General features: G+C 43.6%; 1 protein-coding gene across 1 annotated transcript in view; it reads right to left on the minus strand.

Moving 5' to 3' along the window:
• Positions 1–1,459: 1,459 nt before the first annotated feature.
• PDIA3 (protein disulfide isomerase family A member 3) overlaps positions 1,460–24,953 on the minus strand; it is a gene marked incomplete at both ends in the record, with an annotated part of 29,294 nt that continues 5,800 nt past the window's right edge. Inside the window, 12 exons of the mRNA XM_080707973.1 lie at positions 1,460–1,573; positions 1,776–1,833; positions 2,160–2,239; positions 2,855–2,983; positions 3,943–4,051; positions 4,962–5,144; positions 5,726–5,851; positions 6,131–6,247; positions 10,643–10,772; positions 14,106–14,213; positions 19,884–20,001; positions 24,344–24,422. Of these exons, the coding sequence (XP_080564099.1) occupies positions 1,460–1,573; positions 1,776–1,833; positions 2,160–2,239; positions 2,855–2,983; positions 3,943–4,051; positions 4,962–5,144; positions 5,726–5,851; positions 6,131–6,247; positions 10,643–10,772; positions 14,106–14,213; positions 19,884–20,001; positions 24,344–24,422 (1,351 nt within the window). The remainder of the gene's footprint in view (positions 1,574–1,775; positions 1,834–2,159; positions 2,240–2,854; positions 2,984–3,942; positions 4,052–4,961; positions 5,145–5,725; positions 5,852–6,130; positions 6,248–10,642; positions 10,773–14,105; positions 14,214–19,883; positions 20,002–24,343; positions 24,423–24,953) is intronic.

Genomic DNA, 24,953 nt, shown 5'->3' on the forward strand with positions numbered 1-24,953 from the left:
TGCAACTTAGCTTTAAATAAAGAATTAAAAAAATAGGGCAGGGGCCAGGTGTGGTGGCACACGCTTGTAATCCCAGCATTCGGGAGGCTGAGACCAGAGTATCACAGTTGGTGGACAGCCTCAGCTACTTAGTGAGGCCCTCTGCAACTCAGTGAGACCCGGTTTCAAAATAAAGAAAAAAAAATAGGGCAGGGGGTGTAGCTCGGAGGTCGAATGCCCCTGGGTTCCACCCCCAGACTCACAAAAACAAACAAACAAATCAAGATAGGGCTATAGATAGAGTTTGCAGGTAGAATGTCTCTGGGCTCAATCTCCAGTATAAAAATAAAAAAAAAGGCTGGGGTGGCGGCACACACTTGCAATCCTAGTTGTTGGGAGGCTGAGACAGGAGGATCGCACAGGTTCGAAACCAGCCTCAGCTACTTAGTGAGCTACTTAGTGAGGCTCTCAGCAACTTAGTGAGACCGTTTTCAAGTAAAATAGGCCTGGGAGTGTAGGCCAGAGGTAGGGAAAAAAAAAAAAAAGGGGGGGGGGCCGATCACTCCAGCCACGATCCATTTTGTCTCTCACTGTTGCAGAGGTTTTACTCACAACTAGGAGTGATACTTTCTCCCCCAATACTCCTGGAGGGAACTTAATGAGACACACCCTACTTTGGGGGAGTGCTGCACCCAGCAGTGTCAGTCAGCAATTCTTGAAACAAGTTGGCTGGAACCCAACGTGGCCACACCCAAGCAGGGCCTTTCTGGCAGAGGACAGTCCTTGGAGGAAGAAACATGCAGAATACTCAGCTGCATGGCCTAGCAAGGACAGGGCCACCCACCCACCCACACACCCTCAGGGCAGGCAGCCAGCAGCCCTGCAGAAAAAGCTAGTAGGAATAGAAAGACTAAAGGATGTGGCGGTGAAAACTATGGGCCAGTCGGTCAGTCTGCAGCCACGGCCACCAGGTTAGCAGTCCTAACTACATGGCTCCCTAAATTAATGAAACAGAAAAGATAGTTTCCTAGCCACATTTCAGATGTTCCACAGCTTCAAGTATTGGACAGTGAAGATTACAGCACTTTCCATCACCGGACAATGTTCAGCGATACCTGAATGGACAGTGATAAATCTAGAGAACCTTTGATTCTTCATAACATGGAAAAAAAGAGTTTCAAGGGGGCTTATTTATTGTCACTGTTCCAAATGTACAAAAAAAATTAGAAAATAACCCCCAACTCAACCCCCCCCCCCCATGACATTCTTCCCAAGACAATTTTTCCCAAAACCAAACATAAACTGGTCCTGGTATTTCCATAAACAGTGCAGCTAAGAAACAGTTTAGAGAAAATTTAACAGGATTCAGATTATATCCACTGTGTCCTTTCAGGTTAGAGGTAATGATCCCAGTCTCCCCAGTGTCTCTCCCATCTCTGGCAGAAGAGTCCTTTTAAACGTGGTCTGCTTGGATGCTGCTTCAGAGATCCTCCTGGGCCTTCTTCTTTTTCTTAGGCTTTTCTTCTTGAATTATAGGGGGGTTTGTAGCTTCTCGTTGTAGATAGCTAATAAAGTCATTTAATTCACGGCCACCCTAAAAACAGAAAGGTCATTTTGAAAATCCAAGGCTTAAGGAACTCTGGATCCTCCTCCCCTCCACAGGACGACTTCTGCGTAAAAGCACATTAGGGAGCACGTATACTGACCATGAATGCTGAACGTTAAATAAACCCATTCAAAGCACTTGATGTGTGCATCGCGTGTCTATCTGTGGGGAGACGGGACGATGCACTTACCTCATATTTCTTTGGATTTAGCTTCTTGTTGGCTGGAGAGAAGTAGATGGTAGGAAAACTGGAGACAAAAAAGAGAAGACTTTATGAAGTTCAGGTCCCAGAGTAGCTTTCTCATATATTCCTTCAGTACCAACTTCTGGGAATTACCTTTATGGGTTTCCAATCTAATCAGATACTATGCACCTTCAGTGGCTAAATTACATTCTAAAAAAGCTCAGAGTTATGAACTCACAAAATTTCTGGCTATGGCCCTACACTAAGCCAACAAATAATTCTATCCTCAATTTGAATACCCCCAAATCATATAAAGAAATGGTGTACAGGCTTATTTTTCCTGCCAATTGTAGACAGTTCTGTTAATTTTAAAGTTTTTAATCTACTTACCCTCTGACTTCATATGGAGAAGGCACATCATTGGCTGTGGCATCCATCTTGGCTATGACAATATTTGGGTCTTTGCTGAGCTGTTAATAAAAGGGTTAGACTTTTTTTAGTTTCTCAGTGCTAAGGATTGAACCCAGGACCCCATACACACTAGGCTCTACGAATGAGCCACACCCTCAACCTAGCAAAGGTTAGATCTTTAAAAATTTCAAGTTTTCAGAGACTGAGGCACACTTAGTCAATTAAGGAGTTAAAACAAACACCCAAGTACACTGCTGCTGAGCTGGGAAGAGTGGGGATGCTTACAAATACTACCCAACCTGCTAGCTTCTCTCTTTTCTAATGGTTCCAGGCATGGCGGCACACTCCTCCAATCCCAACTACATAAGACCTTCCTATTTACCTGGCCTGTGTAAGATATTACGAGGCTAATCCACATATTTTAAGATAAAGAAATAGAGACTGATACAAGCCATTACCAAAATTCAGAAGCACCTGGATATTTTAAATCATAATCTAGATCTAGTCTGAAGAGTGGCTGAGTTCAAGTGGGCATCTGAGACAGAAACAAATACCTAACAGATGGGAAAAACTCAATATGCAAGAACCAAATTAGGATAATTAATTAGTCAATGATGAATATACACACAAACTTCCTGATCAAATTTTACCTTTAAAATAAGGTTCAAACTTACCTTCTCTCCTAGTTCTTTATACTTGGGTTCCAGATTCTTACAGTGACCACACCAAGGGGCATAAAATTCAATCAGCACATCTTTATTTTCATTATTCACTATTTCATCGAAATTCTCTGCTACTACTACCTGGAAAACACAAGGTTCTCTAGTAATAAGGCGAAATGAAGAAGAATAAATTTACAAGTTACATTTGTTTCTAAAGCCAATCCTTTTCAAATATGATATATATTTATATATATACACACACACATTTTTTTGTGCAGTACTAGGGATGGAACCCAGGGGCATTCTACCCCGAGCTACATTCCCAGCCCTATTTTAAAATTCTTTATTTCTCACTAAGTTGCAGAGGGCCTAAGTACCTGAGGCTGGCTGAGAACTTGTGATCCTACTGTCTCAGCCTCCCAAGTACTGGGATTATGCGCATGTGCCACCACACCCAGCCAAATTTGATAAATTATTACTAAAAATAAGTCATAAAAGCCAAAATCAAATTTACAGACTGTATTATAGCTAGATATGGTGTGTATGCCTGTAATCCCAGTACTTGGGAAGCTGAAATACAAGGATTGAAGGTTAGAGGCCAGTCTAAGCAATTTACAGACTATTAAAGATACTATCAGCCTGGCGTGGTGGCACATGCTTGTAATCCTAGCATTTAGGAGGCCGAGACAGGAGGATCGCACAGGTTCGAAGCCAGTCTCAGCTACTTAGTGAGGCTTTCAGCAACTTAGTGAGACCCTGTTTCCAAATAAAGTATAAAATAGGTCTGGGAATACAGCCCAGAGGTAGAAAGCCCCTGGGTTCCACCCCCAGGACCACCACCACAACAAAAAGATACTGCCATTCCCCACTAACCAACTCATTTTCCTATCACCTGTCAAACTAAGTTCAGACAGGCACTAACCATTCCTTAAAATAATTTCAAAGCAACAAACCTATCCTTAGAGGTCAGCTTGCTCTATCTAAAGAGTAACCTAGCCTAAATATAAATCCCATCAGAAAATCCCATGGCTTTCCACTCCCGCCCCTTGTAAGCATGTGACTCAGCAGCGTCTCTGCCGTGGGGTGAGGGAGCCACGCACCTTCACAGGCCCATCGTTGCTCTCTGGGATGGGCTCGGATTTCAGGTATCTCTTCAAACTGCCATCAAAGTAGTCTTGCAGAAACCTCTCGAGAGCCTTGCCATCACGCCTAAAATTGGAAGACAAGGTCAGGTGTGCTAATTCACTCCCACCACAGGAATAAAGCAACATCTCTGAATAGTTTCTACCGATGTTAGCTTCTATTTCATGGCTAAATAAAGGGGCAAAGCCTCACCTCCTTCCATTTCAAATATATTCATTTGTGTGTGTGTGGTACTAGGGAAGGGTACCAGGAGCCTCACAAAGTTGCCAAGGCTAGCTTCAAACCTGAGATCATCCTGTTTCCGCCTCCCAAGTACTGCGATTACCGGTGTAGGCCACTGGGCCCAAGCTCTAATATATTCTTTGAGGATTATAAATACTGGTCTAGCCAGTAATTAAGGTAAGAAAACTGACCATCATAAGTTTTGAGTATAATACCCCCCACCCCCATTTTTGGTACTGGGGATTAAATTCAGAGGCATTCTGCCTCTAAGTTACATGCTCAGCCCAATTTTTCTTTTCTTTTTCTTTTGGTGGTACTGTGGGTGGAACCCAGAGGCTTTCTACCTCCGAGCTATACTCCCAGACCTATTTTATATTTTATTTGGAAACAGGGTCTCACTAAGTTGCTGAGAGCCTCACTAAGTAGCTGAGGCTGGCTTCGAACACATGCGATCCTCCTGTCTCAGCCTCCCAAGTGTGGGGATTATAAGCGTGAGCCACCACGCCCGGCTCCCAATTTTTCTTATTTGGAAACAGAGTCTTGTCAGGTCACTGAGAGCCTTGCTTAAGTGCTGAGCTGGCTTTGAACCTGTGATCCTCCCAGTTACTGGAATTACACAGGCATGTACCACCATGCCAGGCTAAGACCTATCTTCATATTCCAATGTTGTTCTTTATGAATTCTCAAAAGTGAAGAAGGTTTTGTAATTTCCTTGCAGGATCAAATTCTGAACCCATGCTAACTAGCAACTCACGAGAACTCCTCCTGCATGACAAACTTCTCTCCTTTAGCAGTTCTGATGGCGACAACAGGAACTTCTCCAGTAGTGCTTTCCAAGCCAAAATCAGACAGTTCGTGGCTAAAGGTTTTGCGGCTGGCTACAGCAAAGTTGAGTTTGTGTCCAGCATCCAGAAATTTCTTTGCCACCATCATCACTCTGTGAAAAATAAGAGATATTTGTACCAAGACTATACCAGCATTTTTGACATTAGAAAATAAAGATGCAGTTCTACAGTCCGTGCAGCCCTCTGGAATCAGTCTGAAATTGTGTTCCTGGGCACTAACACAGGATTATGGTACACTTCAGTGTCTTACTGAACCCCACCACCAAATTGGCGGCCTTACACAGCACCTTCCCACTGAATCTTGCTGTATTATACAACTGACAATAATGTCTATTGCAGGCATAATGACTGAGCTGAAAAGAAAATTTGTAAGGCAAGAGTGCCTTACACTCTTACACCAGAGGCAGTGGGCAACTGGGCATAAAGTTTTAGATACATTTTACACGAAATCTGTAAGATTTAGAGAGTGTCACGAAGTAAAGAGAAAACGGAAAACATGTCCAACATTTTAAAAAAAGTTTGTTATTTGTCCTTAATGGCTTTACATGCAGCTTCTGAATCTGAAGATTCCTGTTCTTATCTGCTCTTACATCACACAGGTAATGAGATCAGTAGAAGGAGCCACTAATACACTAGGTAAACCTGTTTACTAAGGGAAACATCTTCTCATTACCTGTTTCTCCAGTAGTTGGAACCTTTAGCATTCTTTTCATAATCCACATCGTAGTAAGCCAGAAGTAAGTCCTTGCCCTGTATCAGATCTTTATTGTCTTCTGTCATGTGAGGGCAGATACCAAAACTGAAAGAAAATGACCCATTATTCACTTTGGCGATCTACAGCTATATTATGGAATGATCGCCAAGTAACCAGTAGCATTTATAAAGGAGAGACATTTCCAACATTGAGAGGCATCGCACACTGGACCATAAAAGAAGTCCTAGGGCCCACACACATACTGCTTCAATCATTTCCGTTAGACTCCTCTGAATAGGTAAGCCAAGAAAGACATGAATAACTGAGGGACACAAACTAAAGCGAAGCACAGGACTCCCGGACGAGGTGTAAAGAGGTACTCACATGTTTTCCTGGATAAACTTTTTAATCTTGCCACTTGTCAATTTCTGTTCCGTGTATGCTACAGTTTTGTCCTCAAACTTGTTAGTAAGATGTGAAGGACGAAATAAGATGATACCCCTTAAAAAATAACAAACAAAAGGTGGATAGATAGCAGAGGAACTCTCTTCATTCCTTTATTTACCCTGTGGTGTTCCATCTTCAAGCTACACCCTTAGCCTTTTAATTTTTTATTTTGAAGCAGAGTCTCATTACTTGCGGAGGCTGTCCTTGAACCTGTGATCCTCACTCTCTCAGTCTCCCAAGTACTTGGATTACAGGCGTCACCACCCATCACACTCTGCTTTCTGATCCTTTATTTTGCTGCTTTTGCTGTCACTAAGCATAAAAGGACATTTCTGGAGTCACTAAGCATAAAACAACTCTTTCTGGAACCACAGACTTGGCAACATGATCTTCTTATCAGTATTAAGATGGCTAAGCCGGGCGTGGTGGGCACTTGGTGGCGCACGCTTTTAATCCCCGCGCTTGGGAGGCTGAGACAGGAGGATTGCACGGGTTTGAAGCCAGCCTCAGCTACTTAGTGAGGCTCTCAGCAACTTAGTGAGACCCTGCTTCCAAATAAAATATAAAATAGGTCTGGGAGTATATCCCAGGGGTAGAAAGCCTCTGGGTTCTACCCCCAGTACCACCAAAAAAAAAAAAAAAAGGCCAGGCATGGTGGCGCACACTTGTAATCCCAGTGCTTGGGAGGCTGAGACAGGAGGATCACACGGGTTCAAAGCCAGCCTCAGCTACTTAGTGAGGCTCTCAGCAACTTAGTGAGACCCTGTTTCCAAATAAACTATAAAATAGGACTGGGAGTATAGCTTGAAGGTAGAAAACCCCCAGGCTCCACCTCCAGTGACACACACACACACACACACACACACACACACACACACACAAAGATGGCTAATAACCTTCATCTCAATTGTAATTAATTTGGTATAAGGGCTTAATAAACCTTGAATTCTAGTGTTAAAAAGACATTGGCTTTTAAGCTGAGACAGAAGGATTGCAGGATCATGGCCAGCCTCAGAAACTTAGTGAGCCCCTTTGCAACTTAGTGAGATACTGTTTCAAAATAAAAAAATAAAGCCAGGTGTGGTACAGCATGCCTATAATTTCTGTATGTAGGAGTCAGACAGGAGGATTGAAGGTTCAAGGACAGCCTCAACAAATATTGAGACGCTCACCAACTTAGTGAGACCTTGTTTCCAAGTAAAAACAAAATAGGGCTGGGGGTGTAGCTTGGAGGTAGAATGCCCCTGGATTCAATCCAGAGTGCTGCATAAACAAACACACACACACACACACACACACACACACACACACACACACACACACACACAGAGAATGGGTGGGGTATAGCTCAGAGGCAGAATGCGAGTTCAGTGTCCAGTAACAAAAAAGAAGCACTTCATTAGAGGAAACACCTTAAGACCTCTAAGAGTCCTTCCAGTATAAAATGTTCTAGGCAGGTATATAGCTAAAGACAATATTTGGCTTAAGTTCACTTAAAGTTCCTTTGTTCTAGATTTCTCCATTTCAAAAAACCAAGATTTGCTGGTACTCCTTTGCCTTACACAAGCAGCCAAGCTTTCCTCAACCCACTGGGACATATGAGAAAGTGATTTCCATTAATTTCCAGTCTTAGTTGAGCTAAAACTGTGCTTTAGGTTTGGGTCTAAAGCACAGACTTAATGCCTGACGTGGTGGCGCACACTTGTCATCCCAGCGCTTGGGAGGCTGAGACAGGAGGATCGCACGGGTTCGAAGCCAGCCTCAGCTACTGAGTGAGGCTCTCAGCAACTTAGTGAGACCCTGTTTCCAAATAAAGTATAAAATAGGTCTGGGAGTGTAGCCCGGAGGTAAAGAGCCTCTGGGTTCCACCCCCAGTACCACAAAAAAATCAATCAATCACAGGGTTATTTCTGGCACTAGCGTCTCATGGAAACACCACTGTTCTATCAATATCATGTCTCCAGCCTCTCCTTCCTTCCTTCCTTCTTCCCCAAACCACCCACAATCTCATCACTTGTTTTTGGCTATATTTTAGTACTGGTTAAGTCCTTATACCCTTTTTTTAATTCTTCCAATATTAACCATTACCTAACTGCGCCAAACCTAACATTTATTTCAATCAGAACAATAGAATTTCAAAAAACACAGAGAAACTCCATAGCAAACATAAAAATTCAAGAGAGAGATAAAGGAAGGCAGGCAGATAACTAATTTCAGAACAATCATACTCAAAACAGAAACCAGACAGTTCCAAACTATCTTCTTTCTTTTTAATACTGAGGATTGAACCCAGGGGGAGTCTACCTCCAAATAACACCCCTACCCCGATTTTTTATTCTTTATTTAAAACAGGGTCTTCGTCGGGTGTGGTGGCGCACACTTGTAATCCCGGCGCTTGGGAGGCGGACACAGGAGGATCGCCCAGGTTCAAAGCCAGCCGCGAGCGCTGGCTTAAGAGACCCTGTTTCCAAATAAAAAAGTATAAAAAATAGGTCTGGGAGAGTAGCCCAGAGGTAGAAGGGTTTCCAGGAACCCCAGTACCACCAAAACAAAACAAAACAGGGTCTTGCCGGGCGTGGTGGTACACACTTGTAATCCCCGTGCTTGGGAGGCTGAGACGGGAGGATCGCACAGGTTCAAAGCCAGCCCCAGCTACTTAGCGAGGCTCTCAGATCTTGGTGAGACCTTGTTTCCAAATAAAGTATAAAATAGGTCTGGGAGTTAGAAAAGCCACTGGGTTCCACCCCTAGTACCACAAACAAAAACAAGAACAAACAAACACAAAACAGGGTCTCATTAAATTGTGGAGGGCCTCACTAAGTATCTGAGGCTGGCCATGAACCTGAGATCCTTGCCTTTCAGCCTCCAAAGTACTGGGACTAGAAGCTTATACCAAGCTCGGCATGGGGACGCACGCTTGTAATTCCCGCATTTGGGAGGCTGAGACTGGAGGACTGCAGTTCGCGGACAGCCTCAGCTACTTAGTGAGGCCCTCTGCAACTCAGTGACACCCTGTTTCAAAATAAAGAATAAAAAATAGGGCAGGGGGTGTAGCTTGGAGGTCAATGCCTCTGGGTTCCATCTGCAAACATGCCAAAAAAAAAAAAAAAAAGCCTATACTACCATGCCCAGCTCCAAATTATTATTATTATTAATTATTTTTGGTGGTACTGGAGTTCCTGGAAGCCCTTCTACCTCCGGGGTACACTCCCAGACCTATTTTATACTTTATTTGGAAACAGGGTCTCACTAAGTTCTGAGAGCCTCACTCAGTAGCTGAGGCTGGCTTGGAACCTGTGCGATCTTCCTGTCTCAGCTTCCCAAGCGCTGGGATTACAAGTGTGTGCCACCACACCCAGCTTCCAAACTATCTTTTAACAATGATACTATATTGGTGCACACATGAAGACCTCAAGACATTCTTTACAGAAGATCTCAGAAGTCTGCAGCTGGTGGCAGGCTAAGAGGCAGCCACGACAGCAAAGCAAGGGTTAGTGGCTGACGCGCAATGTGCTTGCTAATGAGCCACAGGTGGCCCCACCACAATTCCTAACCTGGTGGCTCGCAATCAAAGTGGAGGAGCCTGGAGATCAGCCTATCAATCTGCTGCCAGACGTTCTGCATTCCAGTTGAGTGCCGCTCCCTACTAGTTAAGAGAAGCTAGGCAAATTACTGTTATTATTTTTTTTTTTTTTTGTATTCTATAACATAGAAATAGCATCACCAACTCCCTGGGTTGCTAGAGGGTCAAATAGTGACAGCACTCAGTGGCACAAAGCAGCCCACATACTCTGTTAAATACGAGTTCACACTATTCCTTGACAGCTTTACACGCCCGCCCTGAGTGACCGCATGGCTACAATCCTTTAACATGTTTCGCCTTTATTGAGGACTCAACCCAGAGGCATCTTCCTTCGAGCTACACCACTCCCAGCCCTATTTTCTTTCTTTTTTTTGCAGTACAGGAGATGAAACCCAGGGGAATTCTACGTTTGAGCTACACCTCCAGCCCTATTTTTTATTCTTTATTTTGAAACAGGGTCTCACTGAGTTGCAAAGGGCCTCACTAAATAGTAGGTAAGGCTGTCCTCCAACCGTGATCCTCCAGTCTCAGCCTCCCAAATGCTGGGATTACAAGCGTGCGCCACCACGCCCGGCTCACATTCACTTTTAACACTATTTCTGTGGTGCTATGGATAGAATCCGGGGCCTTGTGTGTGCTGGGCAAGCACTGCAGCACTGAGCTACCTCCTAGCCCTGCACTTATTATTACACAGACTCACTTCTGCAGTGTAGCTCTTCCTACTGGCTCCCACTTCACAGGCAGCGGCGGTCTCTAGCACTTAGCTTAATGCCTAGCAAGCACTCAAGACACTTTGAAAACAACAGACATAGAAACAGCAGCTCACGCAGTCACTGATTCACCAGGACGTCCGATCCGGCACTTACTCTCCATTGTCGTCGTACTCCTTCACCAGAGATTCAACGTTGGTGTGCGCAAACCGGAAGTTATCCCTCAAGTTGTTGGCTGCTTTTAGGAACTCAGAGTGCGCATCACTGAATAAATCCTTGAAAAAACCTACATGAAAAATGGCAAACACAAGAGGCAGTAAGTGCTGCGAGATACTCAAGACATTTGCTTATTTTTGGTACTGAGGACTGAGCCCTGGGCATTCTACCTCCAAGCCACACTCCCACTATGTTATTTCATTTTTTTGTGTGGCACTGGGGATTGAACCCAGGGGTACTCTACCTCTGAGTTACACCTCCAGTCCTATTTTACTTTTATCTTGAAACAGGGTCTTGCCAGTTGCTGAGTCTCACTACTTGCTAAGGCTGTCTGCGAACTTACGATCTTCCTGTGTCAGCCTCTCAAGTACTAGGATTACAGATTTTTCTTTTCTTTTCTTTTTTTGTGGTACTGGGGGTGGAACCCAGGGATTTTCTACCTCTAGGCCACACTTCCAGACCAATTTTATATTTTATATGAAAAAAAGGTCTCACGAACTTGCTGAGAGCCTCACTAAGTAACTGAGGCTGGCATTGAACCTGTGCAATCCTCCTGTCTCAGCCTCCCAAGTGCTGGGATTACAAGTGTGTGCCACCATGCCCGGCTAGGATTACAAATTCTAGAACCTATGATTTTTCCTGCCTCTGCCTCACAAGAACTACTTTTTATTTTGAAACAGGGTAAGTTGCTGAGACTGGCTTCAAACCTACAATCCTCCTATCTCAGCCTCCCAAGTACTGGGATTTTAAGTGTGTACCACCATGCATGGCCAACACTTATTAATGATGCTAGGAACTGAACCCAGAGCCTTGCACACTGATAGGCAAGCACTCTACCACTGAGCTACGCATCCCCAGCCCAGCTTGTTTTATTTATTTGTGGTATTGGGCTTTTCTACCTCTGGGTTATACTAACAGACGTGTGTGTGTGTGTGTGTGTGTGTGTGTGTGTGTTTTGTCCGGGCTATACTAATAGACCGGGTGTGTGTGTGTGTGTGTGTGTGTGTGTGTGTGTGTGTTTTTGCAGGTCTGGGGATGGAACCCAGAGGCATTCAGCCTCCCAGCTACACCCCCTGTGCTATTTTTTATTCTTTATTTTGAAACCGGGTCTCACTGAGTTGCAAAGGGCCTCACTAAGTAGCTGAGGCTGTCTGCAAACCGCGATCCTCTGGTCTTAGCCTCCCAAATGCTGGGATTACAAGTGTGCATCCACCACACCCGGCTCTATTTTATTTGGAAACAGAGTCTCACTAAGTTGCTGAGAGCCTAAGTAGCTGAGGCTGCCTTTAAACCTGTGTAATCTTCCCGTCTCAGCCTCCCAAGTGCTGAGATTACCACGTCCAGCTCCAGCTATATTTTTTAATTTTTTTGGTGATACTTGGGATGTAACCCAGGGATTTTCTACCTCCAGGCTATACCCTCAGATCTATTTTATTTATTTATTTATTGCAATATTGAGGATGTAACCTAGGGGCATTCTACCTTAGAGCTACACCCTCAGCTCTATTTTTTTTTTCCTGAAAGAGGGTCTCACTGAGTTGCAAAGGGCCTCATTAAGTAGCTGAGGCTATCCACGGACCACAATCCTCCTGTCCAGTCTCCCAAATGCTGGGATTAAAAGCGTGCACCACTATACCCAGCTCTATTTTATTTTTTATTTGGATAAAGGGTCTGAATAAGTTGCTGAGGTTGGCTTCAAGCCTGTGATCCTCTGGTCTTGGCCTCCCAAGCACTGGGATTATGAATGTACACTACCATACCTGGCTCTAGGCCAAGAATTTTAAATTGTTCTATTTTTCATCCTATTATGGATGAGCAAAGTGAGACAGTGGGAGGAGTAGGTCTGCTTTGCCACAACCACCTTGGACATTTGATACTGTATTTTTTTTTTTTTGGTGGGTCTGGGGATGGAACCCAGGGGCATTTGACCTCCGAGCTACACCACCTGCCTTGTTTTTTATTCTTTATTTTGAAACAGGTTCTCACTGAGTTGCAGAGGCCCTAAGTAGCTGAGGCTGTCTGTGAACCACGATCCTCCTGTCTCAGCCTCCCGAATGCTGGGATGACAAGCGTGTGCCATCACGCCCGGCTTGATACTGTATTTTGGATGAGCTGGGGCATGATGGTACACACTTGTAATCCCACTATTTAGGAGGTTTAGATAGGAGGATCACAGGTTTGAGGACAGCCTCAGAAACATAGCAAGACTCTCAGCAGCATAGTGAGATTCTGTTTAAAAAAAAAAAAGTAAGCCGGGCGTGGTGGCGCACGCTTGTCATCCCCGCGCTTGGGAGGCAGAGACAGGAGGATCGCGCAGGTTCGAAGCTAGCCCCGCGCGCTGGCTTAGGAGACCCTGTTTCCAAATAAAAAAAAGTATAAAATAGGTCTGGGAGTGTAGCCCGGAGGTAGAAGGGCTTCCAGGAACCCCAGTACCACCAAAAAAAAAAAAAAAAGTAAAAAAAAAAAAAAAAAGTAAAAAAGGGCTGGGGGTATAGCTCAGAGGTAGAACACCCCTGGGTTCAATCCCCAATACCACAAAAACAAATATATTTAGGATGAGAATTCTTCCTCCACTCTGTAAAGGAACGTTTTCCCCTGTAGGCAGTGCTGGAGACTGAACCCGGGGTGGCTCTTCCACCGAGCACCATCCTCGGCTTTGAGCCTGGGTCTTGTTAAGTTGCTCAGGCTCCCCTTACATGCACTTCCGCCACTGGGTATTGGACGCAGCCAAGGGGGCCGGCACCAAAGCAATGTTTCCCCCACCCCCTGAAACTGAGGACTGAACCCAGGGGCGTTCTACCTCTAAGCTACACCCCTAGTCCGATTTTTTATTCTTTATTTTGAAACAGGATATCACTAAGTAGCTGAGGCTGGTGGCAAACCTACAATCCTCCAATCTTAGCCTCCCAAGCACTGCGATTACAAGCATGTGCCACCACACACGGCTTCAAAGCAATCAGCACTTAAATTTTAAATTACTGTAAAAATAACGGACATGAGTTTATTATTTACTTATTTGTATCCTGTTGCCTAAAAGCCAAGACTCAGAGGTTAATGAGTGATAGAGTGAGATCTGGTGATGAATACCTACTCTGGAGGTGAAGACAGGAGGATCATGGGTTCATGGCAAGCCTGGGCAATTCAGCAAGCCCCCAACTCTCAAAGAAAAAAGGGGGCTGAAAATATTCCTTGTCTACTCCTTTAACTGAAATTAAACCATTTTAACACTAAGAACAGAAACCTACTATTAGAGTAATGTAATGCTGACCCAATCTCATCAGCTCTCGCTTATACTGCCCCGAAGTTTTCTAAACTGCTTTTAAGTTTGTGCTTCTTCCAGACACAGAGGGTTTTTTAAATCAAGCTGACGATTCTGTGGCATAATTACATGCCCGTTACTTACCCACCACTGAGGCGTCTTTATCACTAATGAACTTCTTGAACTCTTCCTCAGTCCTGAGAGGAACTGAAGCTGGTCCTGCCTGCTTCTTCAGGTGGCTGACAATTCCATCTTAGAAGACATGAAAATTACAACAGCACAATTTAAAATTCTGAGAAGGCATTTTCCCCATGATTCAAAATTCAAAAGGTTAGAAGGGTGTAGCTCTCTCCCACCCTTGTCCCCAGTTACCCTGCTTCTCCCCTACAGGGTGAGGTTTTAGTTTCAGCCTGGCATGGTGGTATATGCCTATAATCCCAGTACTTGGGAGGCTGAGAAAGGAGAAGTGCAGATGCAGGGCCAGCCCCAGCAACTTAGTAAGAAATGGCTTCAAAATAAAAAATAAAATAGGAACAGGGCATGGTGGCGCACGTTTGTAATCCTAGCGCTTGGGAGACTGAGACAGGAGGATCGCACAGGTTCCAAGCCAGCCTCAGCTACTGAGTAAAGCTCTCAGCAACTTAGTGAGACCCTGTTTCCAAATAAGGTATAAAATAGGTCTGGGAGTAGAGCCCAGAGGTAGAAAGCCCCTGGGTTCCACTGCCAGTACCACCAAAAAATAAATAAATAAAAATAAAATAAAATAGAGCGGGGAGTGTAGCTCAAAGGTACAACTTAGCTCAATTCCAAGTACCACAAACAACAAACAAAAAAACTGATTCTTGTTTATCTTTGCAAACACCTTATGCAAGCCAGGCATGGTGGTGCACGCTTGTAATCCCAGCACTCAGGAGGCTGAGACAGGAGGATCGCAGTTCACAGCCAGCCTCAGCTACTTGGTGAGGCCCTCTGCAACTCAGTGAGACCCTGTTTCAAAATAAAGAATAAAAAATAGTAGCAAAAAACCCCCCAAAAAACAAAACAAAAAAATACAATAATAAGCATTTATGTTTACTTTCTAAAATGGTGGCTTATACATAGTGTTCATTTTGTATGTGTGGTACTAAGGGTGAATCCAGAGGCATTTTACCTCTGAGCTATGCCCCCTGCCCTATTATGTTACTACCCTTATTACTGCTGCTGTTTTTCTTTTTGAGGTCCTGGGGATTGAACTCAGGGGCATTCACCTCTGAGCTATACCCTAGCCCTATTTTATTTTTTGTTTTGTTGCAGAGGGCCTCACTAAGTTGCTGAGGCTGGCTATAAATGTGCTGTAAATCTGAGCCTCCCTCCCAAGTACCGGGATTACAGGAGGGCACCACCATGCCCAGCTTTTGTTTTTGTTGTTTAACATAGTTTAGAGGTAATTTTTTTTTACGGTATTGGGGATGGAACTCAGGAGCATTTTACCTCTGAGCTACACCCGCAGCCCTAGTTGTTATTCTTTATTTTGAAACAGGGTCTCACTGAGTTGCAGAGGGCCTCACTAAGTAGCTGAGGCTGTACGGGAACCGGGATCCCCCTTGTCTCAGCCTCCAGAATGCTGGGATCATAAAGTGAGCACTACCGCGCCCGGCTAGAGGCAATTTTTATCAACACATAAAAAGCTATCTCCGCCTTTTATGACAGCTGCATAGTGTCTCAGTGTACGGATGAACCATGATTTTAACCCAGCACAACTGTAAGACATTTGTTCCTAATCTCTTGCTATTAGAAATGACTGTTATAAACAACCTTGTATTAATGTAAGTAGAGTGTATCTGTAGGGCAAATTCCTAGAATGGATTTACTGGGTCAAAGAGTATATGCAGTTATAATGATCAAACTGCCCTCCAATAAAATTTACCTATTTTTCTCGTCCCTTCCCTCCCAACCCCCCTTATTTAAGATTCTAGGGTTTAAATGGAGGGGCATTCTACCTCTGAGATACACCCACAGCCCTATTTTTTTATTTTGGAACAGGGTTTCACTAAAATCCATCATACCTGACTAGCCTTATATCTGTGTGTGTGTGTGTGTGTGTGTGTGTGTGTGTGTGTGTGTGTGTGTTTTACAGGGAGTTGAACCCAGAGGCATTCTACCTCTGAGCTACACCCCCAGATCAATTTTATTTTTTATTTGGAAATAAGGTTGTTGAGAGCCTCACTAAATTGTTGAGGCTGTCCTCAAATCGGTAATATTCCTTTCTTTTCCAAGTACCTTAGGATTTGCTAACTAAGTAAACAGTTTAACTCAACATGATTGAGGCTGGTCTATACTTCTAAGTTACTTTCTTTTCTCCATTTATGAATTTAAAAAGCTCCTCCCACTTAGGGAGGATTTTATTAATGATAAATATTTTATATAAAATTTTATATAAAATTAATATTTTATTAATGATAAATTAATGATAAAATAGGGAGAGGTTTTATTAATGATCGGTTGAAATTAGATAAATATTGTTTAGCTTATATGACAACATAAATTCTAAAGAAGTCTATTTAAAATTCTGTGGAACGTTCAATGCGAGTGCTGAATACTGTCTAAGCAGAAAGGCAAGGATCATAGTTCTTAGAGGTACACATTAACAAAACCCTTCCTGGCTCAAGACTTTGTTAACACATGCTCTTCATCCATCATTTTAAGCTAAGAAGTACTGAATTTTGAGTATTGAATAAATAACCGCAGTTTTGCCAAAATATTTATTCAGAGTCAGCAGAGAGATACTGACTGTATGTGGAGAGTCTAGGTGAGGGGATAGAGGTTTTGCTCCAATACACTAAGTCTCCACATAAATAAGCTATCTTAAAACATGATAACCAGTGCAATGCAGAGAATAAAGAGGATAATGAGGTAAGAAATGACTGGGTGGCTACTTTAGGCCTAGTGCCTGGGACGGCTCCTCTGAGGTCGAATTTAAGCCATGATGTGAACAGCACAAGGCAGCAAGTTATACAAGCATGAGGAAACACCATTTTTGGCTATGAACACAGCCACGGCAAAGGGCCTCAGGTAAAACAGTCCTGAGAGGGCATCAGTTAGGGAACAGCCCATTTGCAGTGTTTGTATGTGAATAAGATTCTCCACCAGTGGTGTAGTGATTCATGCCTGTAACCCAATACTTAGGCTGAGATAGGAGGATTGCACATTGGAGCCCAGTTGCAGCAACAAAGCGAAACTTTCACCAACAGTGAGACCCTGTTTCAAGACAAAAAATAAAAAGGGAGCCGGGCATGGGGCCACACACCTGTAATCCTAGTACTCTGGAGGCTGAGACAGAAGGATCATAGGTTCGTGGCCAGCCATAGCAACTTGTGAAGCTCTCCTTAACTTAGTGAGACCCTGTTTCAAAGTAAAGAATAAAAAAATCAGGCCAGAGCCAGGTGTGATGGTCCACACTTGTTATCCCAGCATTTGGAAGGCTGAGACCGGAGGATTGCGGTTCTCCAACAGCCTCAGCTACTTATTGTAACTCAGTGAGACCCGGTTTCAAAGAATAAAAAATAGGGCTGAAGGTGCAGTTCAGAGGTAGAATGACCTTGGGTTCAATCCCCAGCATTGAAAAAAAAGAAAAGAAAGAAAGAAAGAAAAAAACAGAAAAAGAAAAATCAGGCCAGGAGTGGAGCTCAGAGGTACAGTTCAGAGGTAGAGTACCCTGGGTTCCAGCCCCTGCACCACAAAAAATTAGACTAAAGAGTTTCACTAAGCAGGAATGGCTCAAAGGTGGAACACCCCTAGGTTTAAGCCCCAAGGGGGGGGAAAAAAACCCACACCAGATTATGTGATAAATGGAAGATAAACCTGTATGTGACTATGTAAGAACGTTAGGATGTTTCCTCCCTTGACCACACACAAAAAAATATTTTCTCATCAATTGTGAGCCCTACAGAATCTAGCTCCCACTTGCCTCTCAAACTTCACCTCTCATTCCTGCTAAACACATGGTCTGTCTGTTCCTTCCACATATTAAAGCCTTCAAGTCTTACAGATATACACCCAGAAGAATGACTGGATCATATAGGAATTCTATTTTTAACGTTTTTGGAAATCACCATACTTTTTTCCACAACAGCTGCATCATTAAACACTCTTACCAACTGTGCACAAAGGTTACAACTTCTCTACACTCTTGCCAATAATTCTTGTGAATTTTTCTTTATGTGTTTGCTAGGGATCAAATCCAGGGCCTCATTATGCTAAGCAGGTGCTCTGCCACTGAGCTACACTCCTGCCTTTTTTTGGGTGTGTGGTACTAGGGGTGGGACCCAGGGACCGTCTACCTCTGGGTAGCCCTATCTTACTATTTTTTATTTGGAAACAGGATCTTGTTAAATCGCTGAGAGCCTAAGTTCTGAGCCTGACTTTGAGCTTGCGATCCTCCTGTCTCAGACTCCCAAGTACTGGGATTTTAGGCATGTGTCACCATGCCCAGTGACCCCTGCCCATTTAAAAAAATAATACCCATCTAGACGGGCGTGGTGGCACACGATTGTAATCCCAGCATTCGGGAGGCTGAGACTGGAGGACTGTGGTTCATGGAGAGCCTCAGCTACTAGGTGAGGCCCTCTGCAACTTAGAGAAAGACCCTGTTTCAAAATAAGAAATAAGGCCGGGGCGTGGTGATGCATGCAATGTAACCCCCAAGCTTGGGAGGCGGAGATGGGAGGATCGCGCAGGTTCGAAGTCAGCCTCCCTGGCTTAAGAGACCCCGTCTCCAAATAAAAAACTATAAAATAGGTCTGGGAGTGTAGCTCGGAAGTAGAAGGGTTTCCAGGAATCCCAGTACCACCAAAAATAAAAAAATTAAAATAGGGCAGGAGGTGTAGCTTGGAGGTCGAATGGCCCTGGGTTCCACCCCCAGACCCACAAAAAATAAAAAATAAAAAAAAAAACAGTAGCCATCTAATTCAGGTGCAATGGTGCATGCACATTTTTGTGTGTGTGGTACTGGGGATTGAACCGAAGCACGTTCTCCCTCTTAGCTATGCCCCTAGCTCTTTCTTTTTTTAAATTTTGAAATAGGGTCTAAGTTGCAGAGGGCCTAAGTTGCTGAGGCTGGTGTAGACCTACGGTCCTCCTGCTTTTCAGTCTCCAAGTACTGGGATTACAAATGTACTCCATCACGCATGGCCCAGTCTCAGCAACTGAGCAAGACCATGTTTCAAAATTAAAAATAAAAGGACTGGGGGTATAGTTCAAAAGTAGAATGACCCTGAATTAAACCCCCAGTACCAGGCAGGGCGTGGTGGCGCACGCTTGTGATCCCAGCACTGGGAGGCTGAGACAGGAGGATCGCACAGGCTCAAAGCCAGCCTCGGCTACTTAGTGAGACCCTGTTTCCAAATAAAATATAAAATTGGTCTGGGAGTGTAGCCCGAGGTAGAAAGCCCCTGGGTTCCATCCCCAGTACAACAACAAAATGTCCCCAGTACCAAATAAGGTAAAATAAGGAGCCATTTTAATAGGTGTGATGTGATTATTCATATATTTTTTATAACTTGTTTGTTGCCTTCAAACCTTAATAACCCAAAATGTAAGCAGCACACAAGTCTGTTTTCCTAATAAATTAACCCAAAATGTAAGCAGCACACAAGTCTGTTTTCCTAATAAATACCTGGCACCTAGTATATCTAGAATGTGTGGCAAAGCGAGTATTTAATAAACATTTATCAAATGAAAAAAGGCCTAGCTGCCTTCTATCTCAAAGCCAAGCATTTTCTATATTATTTACATACTCTATTCATTTAGGGGCTTTTTGTTACCTACAAAAGTGACCTCTAGATGAGGAAAGTATGCTGTGTAGAAAACACATTTTCACGTTTCTACTAACAAAAATAAGGGACTTAAGCAATCAGTTTCCAGAATGTAACCCAGGATCCTTACCAGCAGTTCTAGGTCCATCATAAGCACCTGCTTCTTCACCATCTCTGAATATCTTCAGGGTTGGATACCCACTAACTCCATACTTATTACATGTATTTGTGTTAGCAGTGCAATCAACCTAAAGATTAAAACACATCAATTATTTTTTTCCTCAAATACCTGCTATAAGTTTTTCCTATAGTCCAAATATGTTAAGATTGGTTAAAACATAAGAAGAATCAGTAATTGTTGCTATAAACCACAAAACATTTGATCTTTAATGCAGACTGGTGCTTGTCTAACTATATCAGAACTGCCTAAAGGATTCCTTAAAGTTTTCTAGGCATGGGCTGGCGTGGTGGTGCACCCTAGTAATCCCAGCATTTGGGAGGCAGAGACCAGAGGATCGCGGTTTGTGGACAGCCTCAGCTATTTAATGAGGCCCTTTACAACTGAATGAGACCCTGTTTCAAAATAAAGAATAAAAAAGAGGGTGGAAAGTGTCACTCAGAGGTAGAATGCCCCTGGGTTCCATCCCCAGCACTGCAAAAAAAAAAAAAAAAGAGTTTACTAGGTTTAATACAAAATGCTAAAATTACTATTTAAATTCTGCCCTCGGAGTCTTTATTGTCTCTTTTTTCTGTCTCAGAACCTATGAGGGGAATTTTTTTTTTTTTTTTTTTTTTGGTGGGTCTGGGGATGCAACGCAGGGGCATCTGACCTCTAAGCCACACCCCCTGCCCAATTTTCTATTCTTTAGTTTGAAACAGGGTCTCACTAAGTTGCAGAGGGCCTAGGTAGCTGAGGTTGTCCGCAAACCACGATCCTCCTGTCTCAGCCTCCCAACTGCTGGGATTACAAGTGTGTTCCACCACTCCCGGCAGAAAAAAAATTTCACTGCATTCTTTTTATTTTTATTTTTTGCAGTACTGGGAGTGGAACCCAGAGGCATTCTAACTCTGAGCTACACCCCCAGCCTTCCTTGTTTGTTTGTTTTTTTATTTATCTGTGGTACTAGGGATAGAACCCAGGGGCTTTCTACCTCTAAGCTACACTCCCAGACCTATTTTATATTTTATTTGGAAACAGGGTCTCACTAAGTTGCTGAGAAACTAAGTAGCTGAGGTTGGCTTTGAACCCGCATGATTCTCCAGTCTCAGCCTCCCAAGTACTGGGATTGTAAGCGTGCGCCACCACGCCCGGCTTCCTAGCGCTATTTGTTATTCTTTATTTTGAAACAGGGTCTCACTGAGCTGCAAAGGGCCTCACTAAGTAGGAGCTGAAGTTCTCTGCAAACCAAGATCCTCCTGTCTCAGCCTCTCAAATGCTGGGATTACAAGCGTGTGCCACCACGCCTGGCTTACTTAAATGTTTAGTACTTACTGGCTTACTACATTTTTTCTGGTACTAGAGACTGAACCTAGGGTGAGTCTAACTCATAATGGGTCTCGCAATGCTAGGAAAAGTGCTCTGGAAACAGGGTGAGCAGTGACTTAAGATCATCAAAGGGATATATGAATGGATACACATACCCCTGAACTGAGTAATAATTTGATTTTACAAATCATCTAAAGTTATTAGCAAAGGTATAAATACTTATTCATGCTACCTGAGCTAGTATAAATCTGGGCTAGTATAAAATGTAGCACAGTAAGTTTATGAACTATCATGAAGGAAAAACAAGCCAGGAATGGTGGCACGTGCTTGTAATCCCAGCGCTTGGGAGGAGACAGGTTTGTGGCTGGCCTTCGAAATAAGAGATAAGACAGGGCTGAGGGTAGAGCTCCACGGTAGAAAGGCCCTGAGTCTAATCCCCAGTACCCCCCACACACACACACACAGAGGAAAACTATTTTCAAACTATTTCCATCTACGTAGCTACTTATTCTGAACCAGGCTGTGCGACAGGCACTCTGCGTATATCATCATTTAACGTTTAAGGAAATTCTGAGCTGTAGTCCATATGCTCTAAGGTGGTAAACTAAAACTTCAAATTAATCTTTCTAGACACAAAACAGAAATTAACTGGTTCAAAGCTGGGCATGGTGTTGCATGCCTGTAATCCAAGTACTCGGGAGGTGGAGTAGGAAGATCACAGTTTCAAGACCAGTCTCAGAATATTAGTGAGATTCTCAGCAAACTAGTGAGACCATGTTTCAAAGTAAAACAGGCTGGAGGTGTAGCCTGGAGATTGAGCACCCATGGGTTCAATCCCCAGTATCGCAATGATTAAAACTTTCTCACCTAGCCGGGCGTGGTGGGCATGCTTGTCATCCCCGCGCTGGGGAGGCTGAGACAGGAGGATCGCACAGGTTTGAAGCCAGCCTCGGCTACTGAGTGAGGCTCTCAGCAACTTAGCGAGACCGTTTCCAAATAAAATAGAAAAGTGGTCTGGGAGTATTATAGCACTGAGGTAGAATGCCCCAGGGTTCCATCCCCAGTACAAGAAAATAAACTTTCTCACCTACGGCAAGCCGCATGACACCAAGCACGGCTTCGTTTTACAAATACTAAGCTTATAGCTGACCAGTTGGTTACAGACTCATCAATTTCTCTCATCATGGTTCTACTCAGTCACTTCAATATCATGTGGGAATTTAAGGAGCTAGTTTACTCAGTAATTTTCCTCTTTTCTATGTTCCAGCACTTTTTATTTTGTTTTTACATATTAATTTCTTTGGTACTGAGACAAAAAACCCTGGGACATTCTACTTCCCAAGATACACTCCCAGCCCTTTTCATTTTAAAATGCTTTCGCTAAGTTTCTGAGGCTGGCCTCAAACTCATGTTCCTCCTGTCTAAGCCTCCCAAGTACTGGGATTACAGACATATGTCACCACAACCAGCAGCCCTTTTTATTTTTTGAGACAGGTTCTCCCTAAATTGCACAGGCTCAGGCCGGGCGTGGTGGCGTATGCTTGTAATCCCAGCATTCGGGAGACTGACCGGAGGATCACGGTTCGTGGACAGCCTCAGCTACTTAGTGAGGCCCTCTGCAACTCAGTGAGACTTGGTTTCAAAATAAAGGATAAAAAATAGGGCAGGGTGTGTAGCTCGGAGGTCGAATGCCCCTGGGTTCCATCCCCAGACAGACACACACACACACACACACACACACACACACACACACCTTGATATTCTCCTGCCTCAGCCTCCTGAATAGATGGAATTACAGTGCCCAGCTACCACAGTTTATTTCTTATGCCAATAATTTCCTTAGTCTTTTATTCATTTCAAACTATAATCCAATAGTCAGGTGTGTATTTGCCCAAAAACTAGGATTCATTTTTCTTATCACCGTAAGAGTAGTGAAAATGAATGCTAATTGTGTGTGTGTGTGTGTGTGTGTGTGTGTGTGTGTGTGTGTGTATATATATATATATATATATGCGCATATAAAATAATATTTTTTTTTTTGGTGATACTGGTGATGGAACCCAGGGGCTTTCTATCTGCAGGCTATATTCCCAAACTTATTTTACACACACACACACACACACACACACACACACACACACACACTCTCTCTCGCTCGCGCTCTCTCGCTCTCGCACGCTCCCTCTCTCTCTCTCTCTCTCTCTCTCTCTCTCTATATATATATATATATATATATATATATATATATATATAAGAAACAGGGTCTAAGTTGCTGAGAGCCAAGCCTCCTGAAGTAGCTGAGGTTGGCTTTGAACCTGTGCAATCCTCCTGTCTCAGCATCCCAAGTATTGGGATTACAAGCGTGTGCCACCATGCTCGGCTCTTAAAATACTTAATATCCTTTAAAGAAGAATCAACCTAGAGCTGGGTGTGGTGGTGCATGCTTATAATTTCAGTACTTGGGAGACTGAGATAGGAGGATCTGTTCATGGCCAGCCTCAGCTACATAGTGAAGCCCTCTGCAACTTAGTGAGATCCTGTTTCAAAAATAAAGATTAAGCTGGGTGTGGTGGTGCATACCTGTAATCCCAGCACTTGGGAGGCTGAGACAGGAGGAACTCACAGGTTCGAAGCCAACCTCAGCTACTTAGTGAGGCTCTCAGCAATTTAGTGAAAACCCCTGACTCCAATAGGTCTGGGAGTATACTCCAGAGGTAGAAAAGCCCCTGGGTTCCACCCCCAGTACCACACACACACACAAAAAAAAAAAATAAATAAATAAAGAATGAAAGAAGATTTAAAAATCAGGTTGGGGGTGTAGCTCGAAGGTAGAATGCCCCCTAAATTCAATCCCAAGCGGCAAAAAAAACAAAAACAAAAACAAAAACAAAATAAACCAACCTTGTTGGGTGTGTTTTTTCATCCCAGTATTTGGGAGGATGAGACAGGAGGATCTCAGGTTCTCAGCCAGCCTTTACTACTTAGTGAGACCATTTCAAAATAAAGAATAAAAAATAAAATAGTGCTGGGAGTGTAGCTCAGAGGTAGAATGACCTGGGTTCCATCCCCAGTATCGAAATGGGGGGGGATCAACCTGTACTCACCTTTGCTAGTGGGACTATTCCTTTTAATCTGGTAGCTGCAGCTTCATACTCTGGGGCAAGCCTCTTGCAGTGTCCACACCTACAAAAATACAAAAAAGCCAATTTTCTGTTTAATCCTACACATTTGTTAATGTTGTCTCTATAGAAGAATCTCAAGCTATATTTTTTTGGTACTGGGAATGAACCCAGGGTCATCAACCTCCAAGCAACACCTGCAGCCCTTTTAATTCTTTACTTTGAAACCGGATTTGCGAAGTGATTCTCCCGTCCCAGCCTCGAGTACGGGCATTATAGGCTTGTGCCAGTGCTGCCGGCTTAAATACTACTACTTTTGACCTCCGAGCTATACCCCCTGCCCTATTTCTTTAGTGTGTGTGTGTGTGTGTGTGTGTGTGTTACTGGGGTTCCTGGAAGCCCTTCTACCTCTGGGCTACACTCCCTGACCTATTTTTTTATATTTTTATTTGGAAACTGTCTCTTAACCTGTGCAATCCTCGTGTCTCCGCCTCCCAAGTGCGGGGATTATAAGCATGCGCCACCTTTGCAACTCAGTGAGACTGTTTCAAGATAAAGAATAAAAAAAATAGGGCTGGGGGTATAGCTCAGAGTT

The sequence above is a fragment of the Muscardinus avellanarius genome (genome assembly GCF_963383645.1).
Source record: "Muscardinus avellanarius genome assembly, chromosome: 12".
NCBI lineage: Eukaryota > Metazoa > Chordata > Mammalia > Rodentia > Gliridae > Muscardinus > Muscardinus avellanarius.